Source organism: Sturnus vulgaris, chromosome 8, assembly GCF_052056855.1.
Source record: "Sturnus vulgaris isolate bStuVul1 chromosome 8, bStuVul1.hap1, whole genome shotgun sequence".
NCBI lineage: Eukaryota > Metazoa > Chordata > Aves > Passeriformes > Sturnidae > Sturnus > Sturnus vulgaris.
Genome location: NC_142250.1, coordinates 15,565,584 through 15,584,488, shown reverse-complemented (window position 1 = coordinate 15,584,488; position 18,905 = coordinate 15,565,584). Strand labels below are relative to the sequence as shown.

General features: G+C 35.4%; 1 protein-coding gene across 27 annotated transcripts in view; it reads right to left on the bottom strand.

Moving 5' to 3' along the window:
- The window catches only part of KCNMA1 (potassium calcium-activated channel subfamily M alpha 1), a 433,224-nt gene that overhangs the window by 218,100 nt on the left and 196,219 nt on the right, over positions 1–18,905 (bottom strand). For all 27 annotated transcript variants that reach the window (XM_088168919.1, XM_088168925.1, XM_088168927.1 and 24 more), the window contains one exon: positions 18,685–18,746. In XM_088168919.1, coding sequence (XP_088025045.1) covers positions 18,685–18,746 — 62 coding nt within the window. The remainder of the gene's footprint in view (positions 1–18,684; positions 18,747–18,905) is intronic.

Below are 18,905 nucleotides of genomic sequence, written 5' to 3'. Positions count from 1 at the left end.
TAGAATAACATGGGTAGATATTAAAGGCCTATTAAATAAACTTGCTAAAGGGGAAAAAATCTCTACTAAGCAAAGACCTGTTTATGCAGTATATAGCTTTGGGGCCTCTAAGGTGCCAACAATGCTTAAATCCTATTGATTAGAATAGAATCAGTGCCACAAAATATTCCTCTTGTATTTATGGAAGGTGTTTTGCATATAGAATTTTTGGTTCTGTGATTAAGATAGATAACTAATCTCGTAATTTAAAAAATTAACAGTTAGGATGAGCAGATATCAAAATTACTTGTTTATTACTCCAAGGTCCTCTTGATGACATTGCTTTAGAAGGACCTTTAGCTAATGTCTCTTAAAAACATGAAGAAACAAATATATTTGGCAAAAGCCTAAATATAACGGAGTGCAGATCTTGCTTTTGCACACGTGAGTCTGATCTGAACAATTTCCAGCTAGAGTTATCCTCTCATTATAGTCTGCATGTAGCAGCTCTCCTCAGATGTTAAAACACATATTTCAGGACAGACTGCTGCAATTCCATATTGAAAGCAATTCTTTAGTATAAAAATCATTTATCAAAGATGTGTCATTTAAAATAATTCCATTTTCTATTCTTGTTAGGAAAAGTGGTAAAAGATAGAGGGTAATCTACAACATGACCACTGGGGGTCATTCATTTTACACAAATCTTCCAGTATGGTAAAGTATTTACTGGTTTTTCATAGGAAATACATTTTAATAGAACTAATTATTTCCAAATATAAGAACACTCAAATATTAATATTCAGAGATATTAACCACCTGTGTTCTCTCATTTTAAATGGTGAATGGGAAAAATAATACTACATTCTTTAAAGATCTAGTCACAATAATATCAAGAAACTGAAAAAGACAAACACAACATTTAACATCTATATAGAAATAATTTTTTTTTAAAACCCCAAGCAACACCTTTTCCAGATTTTCTGTTACGTTTGTAAGGGGACTATGAGGAAATTGTAACTGTTTGGACACACATTATGAAAAATGAAACACTGTGAACTCTTCTACCTACTGTGTTTTGCTTCAATCAGATGGTCAACAGTACTTCTAAACACTCTATATGGACGTGTCAGTGAAAACACACCTGAATGCCAACACTAAGAGAAAACCAAATATTTGATTCATGAAACCATCTGTGCTAAATAAAACCCAATACAATCTTTAGAAATCCTATATATCTGGTTTGACAGTCAACCATAAATATGACTTAAAAATCCAACTGCTGTTTAAAAATAAAACAAATGTAGCATTCTCACCAAAGACTGAAAAATTTTAAACTACGAAAATAGATATTAGATACCTTCATCTAACATCTGAAATTTTTACAACTTCAGGAAGTAGCTAATTTTATCTTACATATAAGCTTTATTTATATACATACTTACTTATATTCAGTTAAGAAAACGAAGCACGCTAAATCTGTGGGCTTTTCCAGTGTGAAATTAACAGCCATACATTGACAATAAATGACGTTGATATTATTTTTCCAGTGAAGCACTAAATGTATTTACCTACTTGTCAAATAGTATCTGTACATGCAAATAAATCACTAAACATACCTATTAAAATTTAGTTTTTTAACTTTAAGATTTTGTCCAGCATAATAGTTTCACCAGATATTCTGGCTGCTAATTTTTGATCAAGAAATTATATGCTTACAGAAAAAGACCAGGTCTCCAATTCAGTTTATATTGTGTCTCATTACCAGCTCCAATTTACTACTTTTCATTCTCTCCCAGGCATACCTACTTTCCTATAGGGACAATAATTACTATTAAAAGCACATAAACAAATTCGGTATAAAGATAATAATACACTTTAAAAAAATACCTCTCTATAATTATAGGGTTTATAAACTATACTAACAGATTTACTCCCACATAAGCACAATAAACCTAATGAGCAGTGACACGAACACAAAAACAAGCCCAATCAACTACATACAACCCACAGCCTTAAAACTACTCCTCTCCCTCCCATCTTCAACATTGCAAAATTACTTTTGCTACAGATTTTTTTCCCTTTTCTTTTCTTTTTTTTGAGTCATCTGCAAGCTCTGAAATCCCAACAGGCCTTTTAGACTTGGCAAGATAATTTTTTCCTTTGCCAAAGGAGGAGGAAGTTCATACAGTAATATCACCAAAAATCAAATGTGGATATTTTATAGTGGGAAGAATTGCTCTCTGTGTTTCTTTACATTCCCTGGCATGCTTGGCATGCTCATTTTCATTTAGTCAATTAAGCTGAGTTGCTCATTTCAGAAACAGGATTTTTTTTATTTGCCTTAGGAGCAAATAATTTCCACTGGGGAAAAAAAATTAAAATCAACCTATATCTTCTATATAAGGTATCTTTAACAACAAAAATTATTCCAACACCCCAAATACTTCTTAAGTTCTTGGTTTAATGATAACAAATAACACCTCAGCAACATTACCTCTTTTAATAATTTTCTGGGGAATGCTACAGTCTCATATACTAAATCTCATATTAAAACCATGATGGATATCTTTTTGTCCATCAAGTGCCTTCTAAACCTGTATCACAATCTGACAATTTACTTAAGTTTTGGAAAGCTGAGATCATGAGTGACACGAATATGAACTGAACCGAGAACAAGTGAAAAAGCAGCAGTCTCCATAAAAAGAAATTATAGCTGACAGGACTCCCCTCTATAAAGTGGAAACTGTCTCGAGCTGGATAAATAAATTAGAAATGAAGAACTAGAAAGGTTGCTTACTCTGTTTTTAAATTACACATTTTGCCCCACATTTATCATAGTGCAAATCTGTTTACATTTACAGTACTCCAAGAGTACTGGAGCAAAGTCAGAATTCAGATGTCTTCAAAATAATTTGCTTGGTGCAGTTACAATTTGCCACAGTTTAGAATTTAAACGAAGGAAAAAAAATTAATAGAATAAGGATCTAACTAAATACCACTGAGTGGCTAATTGAATAAGGGCTGTTCTTCTGGGACCCTCTCAGGACACTGAGTTGCCCTAATTTGTAAACAGTCCCAGGAAGCTCCCCTTCAGTAAATGGCATCTTCCCTCCTTTGCACACACTGATGTAGGAGCCAGTGGCCACAGAAGACAGCTAAAAGCTGTAAGTAAATACATAAGTTATAACCATATTTGGGATAGGTAAGATGAGGTTCTTATTCAATTTTCTTGTCAATGTACCTCATGCAAAATACACCTTTATACAAAGTCAATATGTTGTAGATTACCTACTTGAATTTTGATTTTACCTATTTAATTTTGCAGATGAGATATGCCTGACATTGGGAGACCCGGGTAAACTTAAGTCTCTTCTTACTTGATAGAAGGAAAGTAGTCATTACTCATTTTTCAAAAACCAAGAAGCTTTGGATAATCAAGGTCACAGACTTATGTGACTAATTCTAAAGTACTATGTGAGGCACAGAGTAGAGGATGATTAAAAGCAATCTCAGAGGCAGAAAACAAAATCCATCAAAATTATGTCCAAATTACTATCTTTCACAAAGAAATGCAAGGTGCAAGCAAATGGCTGAAAAAAGGAGAAGATGGGAGACAGTGCAACATCTGGCAGAACCAATAAACACAGCAGTTTCTCAAGAAATATAGGTTTGTCACAGATATTTCTCTCAAGCCACTCTTCAATGGATCAGAAAAATCTTTTTTCTGTCCCACTTCCTACCATATCATATACTGTAATATAAGAAATACATTAAGCTATGGAGTCCAAAGGAGGGTAACAAAGATGCTGAAGGGCTTGAAGGGAAGCTGTGTGAGGAGCAGCTGAGCTCACTGGGTCTGTTCAGCCTGGACAAGAGGACACTGAGGACAGACCTCACTGCAGGTGCAGCTTCCTGGGAGGGGCAGAGGAGGGGCAGGCACTGATCTCTGCTCTGGGGTGACAGGGACAGGACTGAGGGAATGGCTGAAGCTGAGGCAGGGGAAGTTTAGGTTGGATATCAGTAAAAGGTTCTTCCCCCAGAGGGTGTTTGGGCACTGGAACAGCTCCCCAGGGCAGTGGTGACAGCACCAGCCTGGCAGAGCTCAGGCAGTGTTTGGACAATGCTCTCAGGCACAGGGTGTGACTCTGGGGGTGTCCTGTGCAGGGCCAGGAGCTGGACTCAGTCTTTGTGGGTCCAGTCCAACTCAGCATAGTCTGAGATTCTGTGCTGATTCTTTGTAATGCAATATTTCACGTGACAATAACTAGTGCTGGATGGATGATGCTGTGTTACTGCACAGTACTCACAGCAAGATCTGAAATACTTTAATACTTCTTTTGAATTAATTTTCTTAGTGACAAGAGTTAAGGAAAGTTCCAAACCCTCTCCCCCCACCCCAAAAAAACAGGAAGCAATGCCTGATATGCATTCAGTGTCACAAGGAGGAACATAAAATAGACTCCCTACAGTTCCTTGGGAAGTCCCAGCTTTACTAGTGCCTGAGTAACCAGGGGAAGGGAACTTTGGCTTCACTGACTCACATCGAGATATTCCAGTTTTTGTGTTGTTATTCTCATTTTTAGTCTAAACATAAAAAACCTCAAACCCCAATTATCTCTGTATTGATATTAATTCCTTTTCTAATTACTGTATACCTTTTTCCCTGTTGTGTATTTCATCCAGCAACACCAAATGAGAGAAATAATTAAGTCCCACTGTAAGCTCTTATTGCATTACAGAAACTAAGAGTGAAGAGGTTTTCCCCTTTCATCCAAGTCATCACTGAATATAATTTGATATGTAGACCAGTGAATATAAACCATATTGTTTGGGAAACTTTTGCTGTGTGGGTTGGTTTTTGGGGGGTGGGTTTTTGGCTGTTGGGTTTTTTTTGTTCCCAAACACTGTTGCTAAGACACAGAGTTATGAACAGTGACAGGATATATTTTCCAGGACATAAATGGCAATGAGTATATATTCCACTTAAACTACTAAATGCCTTAAGTAGGAGGGAGGTACTTGTATCTGCTTTCTGTCAACTTAGTATTTTAAACAAAGACTTGTAGGATTAGTGGGCTTTGAAATGGAGATGAAGAATTATTTTAATGCAGTGATACAATTTTTAGGTAGGTATGGTAGCACTGAAACACTAATAAAATGCAGATGGAATAAATATTTTTCAAAACAGACTAGAAAATTTAATTTTTCAGAAAAATTGATGTCATATGTATTTCTGTAATAGACTTCAACCCCAAAATACGGATTTATTTTATCCTTTTATCCTTTCTATTTACAAGTTTTTACAAGAAGTAACAAAGTAATATTACTGCTGTGAAAATGTCCAGAATAAAAAGAAACACACATTTTTTTTTTCTATTCAAAGACTTTTTCTTAATATGCTTTGCATCACAGGAGCTGTGAGACAAACTGGGAGAACAAAGAGAATATATGAGGCACTACAGCAAAGTACTGTGCTGATCTGTGTCCACAGACAATTCAGATCTATTCAAGTTTTAAGGACCCATTTTCAGAATGGTTATTTCTATGCAGACACACAAAAATACAGTATTATGCAATATATGCTAACCAGCACATGTAATATGTGAGCATGAATAGAGCTATCGCTGAAGACAGGTTTCACCAGTTGGAAAGAAATTAAATTCTGGGCATCAGTTCAAATAACACATAGCTTCTGCAATGCAAACTGAAGGAAAAGTTTTCTTCAAGACTAAGAGCATGATATTATTTTTGTACTGACTAAATGGGCAGCAGAAAAAACAGAGAGCACTACATTAATTTTGCCTTTCATAAATAACTATCATGCTTTTCATAAATAGCCAGAGGAGAATAAGAAAATGCAGATATTTGTTGAGATGAAGCACTTAAAAATCAGTGAAATTTTAATATCCAGTACCTGATATGGACTGCAAAATACTTGAACTGAAATGTCAGATATGAAACAAAACTATCAAAGAGTTAATAGAAAAAAAAAGCCAAAACAAAACAAAAAACCCAGCTACGATGGTTCAGTCTAAAACCTTGTCTATTTTAAAAAACTGAAAATGAGCTTGTTAAATTAATACCAAAAAAAATAGAGCATTAAAATGTGATTTTAACATGTCTAGAAATATCTCTACAAAACACTAGTGGAAAGATCACTAACACGGAAAAAAAAAAAAAAGAAAAAAAAAAAGTAAATGGAAGATAAAAACAAAGATTTTGATTGAAAGCTAAGACTCATTTTTAAAAGCAAGGTCAGTTAACCACAGCAAGTAGTTCTCCAGACAAATGGAAAACTTTGTATCACATCATATCACATCTTTAAAATAGAGCCTAAATATCTTTCTGAACAGAAAAAAAAAATTAAAGCAAAATACTGTATAAACTGTTATATTAAGAAATGGAACAAAATTACCAGAATAGGCCCTTTGACTTAAATTCCAGAAACACAAGTGGTATTTCATAATCTCACTTAGCCTTTTCCCCAGTCTACAACCACAGGAATTTAAAAATTAAACTATTTAAGAAAACCTTAACCTAAGATGCTCTAATGTCTCCATATGCACCTAAGAATTAAACTTAAAAAGTGAAATATGTCCTACTTTTATAACAGATAAGTAATCACCAATAGTGGTTCAGGAAGAGTTTGATTTTTAGCTCTATTTCATCTTTATAAAATTTCTAAAATAATATAATAAAAGAACAACAGAATCCATTTCAACTGATGTTTCCTTCATTTAGCATTCACAGTTAAAAGAACATCCCTGGTACCCCGTTGCAATTTAATTTTAATTAAGGCAAATCAAGATAATCCTGAAATTACTTTCAGTCTTGTGGTTTTTATTCTACTCCCTTAATTTTATACAAAATATTTGCAACGTTTCAGATCTACAGGAAAAGTGCAATACTATAAAAGTGTAATCTGACTTTATACAGTGACTGATAATCTGGCTGATACTAAGTATAGTAATTTTTTTTTTTATTTAGTGACTTTGATACAAGTTTATGAGTCCTATTTCTCACCGAGATTTCATCATATCAATATAATGTAAGTCACTGACACCAAGTTTCAAATGTAAGATTGGAAAAATTTCAGCTTAAAATTAAGTTATCAAAGAGCTTTGTGATAATTTAAGTATTAGTGTTATTCAGAAAGATTATTTGCAGTGATGAATGGATATTCTGTAAATAATAGTATACTAACTGTTGACACCAGTATCTACTTCTGTTTTTTAAAATCAAAGCCACCCATGAGTATTGTGACTAATATGATTCTGAATAGCAAACTAGCCATCAGTTATCTGAGTCCAGGTACCTTAAGTCACCTTTTACTCAGAATTAATACTGTCGACCAGTATAAATATAAATAATATCAAAAGATACTTCAATCCATATAATGTTATTCTTATAATTCAATTTTTTCACAGGAATGGAGAGAAACTGAGCTACCTTGGTTGAAAAATGATCTTTTTCAGCAGAGATGGAGTATAACTAAGACAAATTTTAATAATTACATGAAAATAGAAAATTCTTTTGTGTTGAGAAAATATTAGAATCAAAATGGTAACAAGAAGACATGGCTGATGCAGTATATTTTAGGGCTATTAGCATCAGATTTACATTTCTTAAAGAATCTTACAGGTATCACAGTCTCCAGCAAACCCATGCCATTTCTTGAACTGTAAGGATTGACTATTTTATGGATGTTGCAAAGAAACCAGCTTGCATAAAATTCACTATTTTTAGTGCTTACCAAAGTCCAAAACTTATGAATTACAGCAATATGGTTTCATGCACCATAAAATTGTCCCACTCAAGGGGCTGGCCCCATTTTTGAGGCCAAATAATTGCCATCAGTAGCAGATGAATAAATACCCCATAGATTAAAATCTTGCTAAAGAACAACCTGCTCCACTCCCTGTAATTGCACTAGATTTGATAAGAACAATAAAAACTCTTTTGAATGTTAAAGTGAGCAAGATCTACTACAATGCCACAAATTACCATTTTACTATTAATCACATTTGTTATTTAATACTTTCTCCTATTGAGGCTTGTACAGGGTACTTTATCACATGTACCTGGTGCTGAACACAGCTGATTGCTTATCACTGCTCTCGTGCAGCACCATTTCTGTGCCTTACAAATAAAAGGATAACAATATTGTAATGCCCCATTACAAATTTTCTCCTGTACACAGTAATTAGACCTTACAATTCTCCTTGTGAAGCTGGTGTTCTGTCAGGTCATCAAGGATTAAAAAAAAAAAAAAAAACAAACGATGAGGGTTGGAACAGAAGAAAGGTGGGATAGTGATGTTTGTTACATTGCACCAGGGATCTAGGAAAAAAATCAAAATGCTCACAAAGTACAAGGATAGAAGGAAAGCCCTTAGGTATTCATGTTCATGTATATGGGATTTCCCTTTTCGTTTTTTCAGTGTTGTTGGATTCCAGCTCTGGTATTTACTGAAGAGAGAGCTCTTTTCCTCCTGGTTGCTTAATTAACATGGCACAGTTGGCCCTGTGACTCTGTCAGAAATGACACATGCGTCAAAAGTGGAATGGGTGTCCTTGCTGCAAGGAATTCTATTTTTAAGCAGAAATGACTCATCAACTACTGGGGTGTCCCAAAAGCTACAATTTGTCAAGCTGTCAGAAGGGAGGGGGAAAAAAAGCAAAAGAGGTCACATCTTTATTTGTATCTACAGATTGCAAAGCAGAGAGGTAAGGCTGATTATATACTCAACCCCACTCTAAAAAGCAATCTTCTAAGTAAGCCATGTTTTGATAACAGCTGTATGCTCTGGTATTTTAAAAATCTCAGCTGAGTTATCTCCTCTTTTATATTACATAGATTTGGGAATTTGTCCAGTACTAAGGAAGAATGCTTTTAGTTCAGTGTGCACAACTAATCTGTCTACAGGGAAAGAAAGCATGGGACAAAATATTTGCAGATGCATTGTCAGATGCTTTGGGATGAAACAAAAAATACAGACATTCACTTGGAAAGAGGAAAAAAAAAGTAAAGGTTCTAATTCTAACTTGTATATCAATTATACACTGGTGGGGATTTTGAAAGAATTTGAATTGTAATTTAAGAATATGTTCTTGTAGCAATTCTGGAAACACATCAAGCAACATGGTATGAGTTTATGAAAACAGAGAAGCGAAACTGAGAAGGCCATAAATGTGATCTACACAGTTTCATTACTCAAACTGACCTTCAAATTATTGTGTAGGTGGTGAAAACCAACACAGGGCAGGTTTCCTGAAACTTGTTTCCAGTGAAAGTTACCAGAATCTAAGCTTTTAAATCTAAGCAAATAAATGCTAATCTAAATATTTTTAATCCATATTTCTTAAGTCAGATCCAAGTCATTATTCAAAGAATGCATATGTAAGCATAATAGTATCAATAATCTTATTTTATTGACGTTCTATGGAGTAAATTCTTATTCAGAGACAACAATAATTAGTAAATTTTAATTCATGCCAGCAAGTAAGCTTGTGCTTCAGATGCTGCGTAACATGTAGTGCTGCAACACAAATATAATTTTCAAAATAAATAAAAATTTAGAAGACTAGCAAACCATGGGAATGAGAAACTGAGATATTCTATTACAATAGTTTTTTATTCAGTCATGGGTAGAATTTTAAAAAGGACATTGGTTCTGAGGTTTTTTCGATAACAGAGATAACTTTTAACACTCCGCTTTCACTGGACTCAGAAACCTGAGTTCATGCAGAGATACGAATTGCATATGGTATCAAAACTAATGCAGGATTTATGCAAGCAGGGCAACAGAGGATAAATTCCTGAACTTAAAACATTTTTTAGAAGTGTGGTTTTCTAAACATGCCTGATTATGTTTGACATCTGCCTTCAGGTGAACCTTCAGGTGAAAGACAAAGACTCTTGGGCAAATCAAACTTGGAGATCCTGCCCTAGAAAAGCCAGTGGAACTTAGAGCAGATAGGAATAATCTTCCCAAAACAGAACTAGAAATCAATGAAAACTGCCAGGAATCAACTGGAAGCAGCTGTCAATTTGCAGTTCTTTTTCAGCCTGATGACTTTGGATTTCTCAGTACACAAAAGCAGAAGCAATTCATTGGAAAAGAAAGATGCAGTTTGGCACATAGGAGGGTTGAGTACCGGTGTTATTCAAACGCCCTTTAACAATGGGCACTTGCTTGGAGAAAAACTGCCAGGTGAGGCAACAATCTGCTCCAGCCTTTGGCAAAGCCACTGCCTTGCCCCCACCACTTGAAGGAGTTCAGGTATCCCACATAAACCAAACCACCCCTCAGCAGAGAAAAGAATTTGCATATTGTAACATCGATGTCCAAACATACATGTTGAAATTTATTTCTTGCAAACAGCTCCAGAACAAGCAGTAAACTCACTTGCCATAAATGCCATTTGTCATAAGGTGTCAGAAAGGACTTGCAACACAGTAGGGGGAAAAAGAATTTTCTACCTTGTAGTACTACATATTTGTTGGATTTGTTAGTCATTTTCAGACGAGAAATAAAATGCTAGCATCTAACACAAAATTCTCAGAAACATTCCTGTATGTCTACAAACAGCCTCCAGATTAAAAAAAAAAACCAAAAAACCAACAAACAACAAAACACTCACAGATCAGCCACACTAAATGACCAAAGTCTTATCTAAGTAATTGTGGCTTTGAACTGCAAAGAAACATGTTATGAAAACAGTTTGCCCTGAGCCAGGATCACAAATCTTCCTTGAGCTTGGATCCATTTCAGTCTTCTGAGAGTCTCTGAGTTTATAATACTAATCAATAAGAAACTGTGTTACAAAAGATGAAACTGTGAAATGTTCACTTTTTATCAGTGGCATTTTAGGCGAAAAACCATTCCTGTAAGATTGAAATTATAGATACCCTTGCCACTCCTACAGGGTTAGATCTTCAGAGCAACAATGTGGTCTTAATTTCCTTTGAGCCTCCCAGGCCACATAGTCAGCTTTACATTGCAGAAGACATAATAATCCATATTCCAACATCATACTTGGTGATATTTTGGTTGGTAGAATTTGTACAAGCCAAATACCAGTGATGCAGGAAATTCCACAATCATCCTATAGTTCTCTTTTCCAATATTTCACCACTGTCACAACCATCAAACTTTCCTGAAGTTCCAAACTAAATCTGCAAAGTTGCAAATTACATAGATTTTATCATTTCTCCAAACACCATAGAGAATGACCTTTGAGTATCATTCCACTTACCTACTGGAACAGTGCCAAGCCTGACCTCCCTACATCACAGGGTAACATTTTAGTGTAAAATCCTGCTTCTTTGAAAAAGCCTTGTCATGTAAATATAGCTAACAAAGCTATTTAAATTAGACAACACCTAAGTCAGTCATTCATTTCCAATGAATCTCCTGCATTCATCCTTCAAAGAGAGAAACTTGAGAGAGCAGCATGCCTTACTCTCCTAAAAAGTGCTATCTTAAAAATGTGCCCGCAATAGATTTTTGCTTATGCTGAAATCAGATTTCTGTCAATTACTTAGAAATTGGAGAAGGAAAAACTAATGGCCAAATGTTAAAAAAAAAAAAAAAAAATTAGTACATTCCACCTAACCCATAAAAAAGAAGGATCTAATTCCTGAAACACAGTACTCTCATTTGTCTAAGAGATGACCAGAATTTAAACCATATAAGAATTGGCTCATGAAAAAGTGAAGACTTAGCTATTTAATGATTGAACTCTTAAGCCTGCTATGTTCAGTATAAACACATTTATTTCAGTGACAGATATTTACTTAAAGGCATATCTAGCAACATTTTCATACAAATAAAGTCAGCAAATATCACTGCACGTACCAAACTTGAACTTCAGTGATTCCTTAGCATAATATGCAACTGGCTGCAGCTGGAAAGCAGCTCTGCAGAAAATGACCTGAGTCCAGAAGTTCACCATAAACCACTCATGGGCCCTTGCAGTAAAGAAGGCCAGCAGCATTTTCCAGGCTGCATTGGGAGATGTTCTCTAGCATGGAGACACAGACACAGGGAGTGGGACCAGTAAAAGGCAGAAAGATGCTAAGGGACTGGAGTCCTGTCATAGCAGGGCTGACAGATTTGTCTGACAAAGGCTCAGAGAATCTTATCAACAGCAATAAATACCCGATGGAGCCTCCTTCAGGTGTTAAGAAAACACAACCAAATTCTACTCAGTTATACTCAGTGACAGGCCAAGAGGAAAGGACAGTTACTAGGCTTAACACTTCAGAAAAGTCATCCCATAGGAATTTACTGCATCATCAAGGTTGTGCATCACAATTACTAAGAATTTCGGTAGAACGCCAAGGGATAAAAACCTAAAAATTTCCCCAGAGCTTGATTGGTCAATTATTATGGAAGTAAATCTATTTTTGTTTGCCATTTTATCTGAAACTCATTCACAGTGTTTCTCATTTAATTCAGTTGCAACAATTCATTTTCATTATTTAGCAAACACAAGCTACTGGCATTGATTAACAGAAACTTCATTACAGTGGTTTGTCTAGAGAACTCAGAATATTTTCATATTACCTAACCAGAGATTCTGTACCACTAGCAAAAATCAGTGTAATCCAAGGTTGTTTCATTAATGTGATAAACACATACAGAGCAATTCCCTTTATTCATTATTATTATCTCCTAAATAGATTGGAGAAGTTGTTCAGGTAGTGTTTTACAAATTTTATCTGCATATAATTTGCCAAACTCAAGCTCTCTGACCATGTCAGAGAATGAATGCAAACATTAAGCTAGGAGATGGATAGTACATAAATCATGCATCTAGTTTTTCACTATGCCTCACTACATCCAGAGTTTTTAATAATGCAAGATAACACCTACAACGACTGGTGGTTAAGGGACAATGTCTAACAACAAAACTAAGACACATATAATCACACCTAATCCCTTTGTCCTAGAGAGCCAAGTGCATAGTAACACATGGACAATCATTACCAGGTGTTTTTCTTTCCCTCCACTGTGGCCTGTTTCATTTGGTTTTTGCCTTATAATAATCATATCACTGCTGTTGCTGGATTTGACTCATAATTAACACCATCTGTGCCTAACAAAGATCTTCAATCATCCTGGTATTCAGCTGCCTGCAGAGGCCATGCATCGAGCTGCACACCCACCTGGCTTCAACTGCAGCATGCTAATGAAAGCAATGAATCTTAGCTATGGACACTTTCACAGGAAAATCTGCAGAGCAATGAAGAAAATTAAAGTTCATTGTCACAAATAGCGCTTTCTTCTGGAAATCACTTTCCAATTAAAGCACTAATGGCGTACACTCAGTACTGACTACAAGCACGGTAAAGATAAAATTACAATACTTATGACCAAAAATCTTATTTAATGATGTATCAGTTTAAAGGGTATTGACTGAGGCTTTATGAACCACAGATTTTGTGATTTGCTGAGAATCAGCAGTAGGAACAACTGAAGTTACAATTCTGTTATAGTACTAAAAATCAAGTTACTTCAAAATGAATACAAGAAATTCACTTACACATTTAAGCTAAATTTTCTTGGAATCAGAAAATTACACCTATCACTCCATTTGACAAATGAGCAGTTAATAAAACTAAGGGGAATTAAAAGGTTTTTTTTTTCACTTTTTATGTTAAAAAGAGGTGCAGAGAACACATATAACTGGATTTGTTTCAGTATGGAACAAAATTTATCAGCTCACAGAAGTGGCTAGAAACTGATGCAGTATTAACAAAAGTGAAATTAGAAAAATATAAAAATATTACAATGCCACCAGCTGCAAGGTACTGCAGGAGATTTCCCTCCCAAGAATGCAGAGAACAATACTGTTTTATCTACTTGCCAAGACACAGACCATTGTAATTTTAGCAATTTCAGCAATGGTAAACGATCTAACAGCATCTCCTTGAGCCAGATCCCAGAATTTTAAGTCAATTTCTACATCTCTTAGTCATGCATCATAAAAAACCGCTGGGTACTTAGTATGAAGGAATGCTCCCCAAGCCACTTAGTGTGGGTTAATGAGTATACTAAGACAAAGTAGAACTTTATAAACATAATTAAAATATTTTTGCATGAGCAAATTTCCCTATAAGCAGGAAGGCTTGAAACAAAGTTTAGTACAATTTAAGTCCTACTTAACTCCTCAAATATGAAAACTGAAAGGCTGTGTAAAATCTGTACACACTCAAAATACTGGTAAATACATACTTTAGAATACAGAACCATGAACTGCACAGGATATCCTCAAAAAATGATACAGCATAGCCCTAAAATTGGTTACTTGAGACAAAAAGAAGTATCAATCTTTCACTTTTATATGTCTTGCAAATTGAAAAGAAATAAGACATTCCGAAAACCAAACTGTAACCTGAAAACTACAATAAAATCAAAGCTCAAACTTAACTTTTTCTGTGAACTGATTTCTGATCCTATCAGGCTCATCTTAATTTCTTTTATACATCAGGCCAATGAGATCCACTTAAAATTTAGATGTAGCATTGTTGATTTACAAATGAAATTGAAGGGCCATGAAATTGAGAAAGAATCATCAGAACATTCTGCAGATTATTCCAGTTAATATGGAGAAGCTTAATGGTATGTAATGAAAATAGTCACGTATCTAAAACCACTAGAGCATTTATGTTTACATAGACTTACTGAATATTCAGATAAACTTCATACCTCATACATGTAAAAGGGGTAACACAGACTACACAAATGAAAAATATGTGAATTCTCCTGGACAGTGACTGTAATAAATTTACTGTAAATTTGCTGTAGCTGTAATAAATTTAAATAAATCATCCTCACCAGGCTTGCAGTATTTTTGTAGAACATTTTGCTGAGCAAAATCAAATCTTTCAGAAGACAAAACACAGAAGCAGTAGCAAACAAGCAGGAAAGACAAACACTATCACAACTTATCCTCTAATGTTCCCACAATAAAAGAGAATTCATAAGGACTTGAAACAAAGTGCTGGTTTTGGAGAAAAAAAAACATTTTTTCAAGTAAAACTTTCCAAGAGAACTTGATAATGACACTTTTCTCCTTGTGCTGTCACACAGGAACTTCTCAAACAGAATATATAGATTTCCAATGCATCCTTCCTTCCTAATTAATTCCCATGCAATGGCAAGAAACCAACATGAATCCTCCAAAACAAGAAACCAGACTTTCCATTTTGCATTGTTTTGTTAAGCAAGTTCTAGTATAGTATCTCCAACGTTTCCAGCTATATTGCTACTAAACAAGTTGACAGAATCATCAATCATCTAGGTTAGAATCATAAAGACTAACTGTTAGCAGAGGTGACAAAGACTTGCTTCACCCTAAATAATAAAGACCCAAAAAATGAACTCAAAGGTACCACAGGAGACAGAAGAAGCACAAGAAAACGGTTTTCCTGGAGGGAATTACAATCCTTTCAAAACGTCATCCACATACAGAATAAAACACAGAAATACAATTAATATGTGTCTTTAAGAGTGAACTTTTATGCAGTCAAATATATATGTGGATACTTTATACATATATATAATAGAAGTTGGACCAAAGAAAGAATAACGATGCAGTAGTCAGAATGTCAGCAATGAAGTTCCAATCATGACAAGGTGGCTTAACACTTAAAGATCTTTCTTGTAAAATGATTTCATTAATAGTTTGTGGTGGCTAAAAGTATTTATTTATGCTCTCTCTCCTGTCATAGCACTGATGAAAGAGGTATAGAGATGTGGAGGGTATTTTCTGATAGTTTTAGAAACATATAAAGCTTTAAAGAAAGTCACATTTGACTAAGAACAGGCACATTTTCGAAAAGCACAAAGGAGATGTATATGATCATAATTGTGCCCGTTTTTTGTGATGAAGTATGGTGCAGAATCTGAAGCTTGTACCAGAGACAGAATCAGCATACAGAAATATTTTATAGCAACACAAAGCTACTTAATTGTCTCTTCTGAGATGTAGGACTAACTGGTATGGAGGATGTTGCAGCTGCACCATTTTCCAAGGAGCATTGCACTGGATGTGCCATTTCAACTGGTACTACTCTGGCAGTGTCTGTCAGAGTGATGAACTGAGCAACACAAAAATGCTCTTAGTTTACCCTCCTCTCACAGCTGTGACAACCTTCATACTTCAATTCAGGCTTCACACTACAATTAATCATGACACATGCATGCTTGAAAAAACTCTGTTGTCTTTTCACTCTTCCCTTCAGTATCTATTGATACAGTGTTGTTTTTCCCATCTTTCTTGATGCCCCCTTGGTATGAAGTCATGCAGGATTCCTTTGTGGACATACCATCACTGCATCTATAAATCTACAGACAGATTAAGGGTCGTGGATGAATAGATCACTGGCAAGATCTATTGGACTGCTCACAGTAGCACTCTTCAGCTTTGGATTGAAGATACAATTTTTCTAACTCTCCATGTAAGAGCCAGTAACAGGTGAGAGTCCATGGCCCAGGCAGAACACATCAGCTCTGGAATGCACTGTTAAGGGAAATCTCACCCTGGTGCATGTCACCATCTCTCTGCTGGGAGCACTAGAGCTGATTTGTCCCCACTGATCCTGGGCAAGCTGTAGTCTCTGTTGCTCCAGCTGCTTTGTCGAGGATACTACAAGCATTCCTCTCACCCTACCTTCATTATTTCCTGTTTGACCAAATTCTCAAAGGAATGACTTTTTCCAAGCATGCACTTGTGGATCTTAAATAGGCTGATATAACACTGCATTTGATTCTGCATTGCTGAAATGGGGGTCAGGTCAGTAGAATAAAACAAAGCAGAATTTTCCCCTATCTGGGGTGTTTCTAACATGAATTAATCTACTAAGTATTTACCAAAAGCAAACCCAAAAAACCAGAAAAGACCAAAATGTGTGTGCAGAACTAAACGAGGGTAAGAGGGCAGACAGGAGGAGAAACTGAAGAAAAAGTGTGGCAAGTACAGTATGCTAACTTCAGGTTCCTGAATTTAAGCCGCAGCACAAGTTAAATGTTGACTGAAAACTAAGAGAAATGCCCAGTTAAAACACTTGTTGATCAAGCAATCAATAAGCTGGTAGCAGTACATGGATTAGGTGGCCCAAAGAAAGCTCAAGTGTCCCAGAGACTCTTCCATGTTGTCAGCTTTGCTCTCCTTGAGGAAAAAAATCAAAGACTCAAGAATGCAGTGCCTAAAATTCATTTTATATTCCATTAACAAAAAACAATTACCCCAACACACAGCTGTAGTTGATCTGAAATTGAAACATAACTAGAAACAGGTTTTAATCTATTCCACACTTTTGACTTGTAAATATCAGGCATCCAGAAGCTTTGTCATTATGCTGTAAAAAGTTTTACAGAAGTCTTCAGAAAGGGGCCACTTTACATACTTGACTGGTGACATATTAAGGAAAAATTGCTAAATTAACAGAAACACTCACTGCAATGTTAAGAAGGAAAACCAATTGTCCTCACTTCAAGGGAGCTCAAGACAAAATCTGAATTTTCCTACCACTTGGCTCCCCTCCACAAAGAAAATCTCTACCTTAGCTTTATGCATTTATACTTGACACTTCTATGGCTTCAAACTCTCACAATTACAGAGCTGGCATCCATGCATCCAAGAATGTCTTTGGCTGGCGCCACCACCTTCCTAAATATCAGAATGTACAGATGTCAACAGTGGAATGTCTGATTTTCTGAGTGACTGAATGATTGTTTTAGAACATAACTACTACCACAGCAGACAGCAGGCAGGCTCACATGGACTGATTTTGGCATACAGTCTTAACTGTTGCAGTAATGGAAAGCCTTAAACTAGTTTAGAGAAAAATAGTGAGCATCATAGAACTTTAAATTGCTATTGATTCCTCAGAATATCACCCTCCCAAAAGAAATGTTCCAAGGCAGAATATTTTTTTTAAGTCCCTTTTTATTTGTTTCTTTGTGTTAGGCTACCAGTCTGCCTGTTACAACACTGAGAGTGTCCAGCTCAATGTGAACACAAGAGTGGGGTATGAACGATATCAGAATATGGTCTGTTACCCTCGTTTGTATCAAACCACCACACAACCCAATGAAACTTTCTATTGCTGGCCAAAACCACAGCACTGTATGATAATGTCAGTGGAAACCTAAAGAATAGTGAGATGCTTTGCAGACTATTAGTAGTTTACCTTGTCTTGGTAAAACCTGTCATGCTCAGAGGTTGGAAACACAGAGATGCAAGATACAATACTCATACTCTCTAATTCATGCAGAGGTTTTCAAAAGTGTTCTTGTCAGTCTCCCAAGATGCTTTTTTCCTCCTCCAAACTGCAATTATCTGACAAATATTTTTAGCCTGTATTTCTTATCTTAGTCTTGATCTTGAAAGATTCTACACATGTGTACAGAGTATGAAAACTGTAATTTTGCATAGTATGTATAATCTTAATCCACAAAAGTAGTTTTCCTCTCCATCCTACAGATACAACGTGACTGAGTTCAATTTAGTTTACATAATATCTTTTTTCCCATTCTTGAATTATTTTTGTAGAACCTGTGCTACTATAAAGTTCTTTGCACTCAGGCAATGAAACCAAGCACTGATTTGAAGTAGATGAATGGAGAAATTTAGAGATGTATAATTGCTGCAGGGAAGGAAAGAAAGGAAAATGTACTCAAATACTCACTTTGATGAATCTATGAAGTATATTACAAGAGCACCAATACTAAGAGCGAAGACTAAGACAACCTACAAAAGAAAAGAAAAGGGTAATTAATTAACAACATTAACCATTTATTCTTTTACATAAAAAAAAAACAACAAATAAATCATAAGCTAGTTTAATTTCAGCTCGGATTTTCTTTAGAAAATTATTCCTACTTGACCTTCAAGCATTATATATTATCA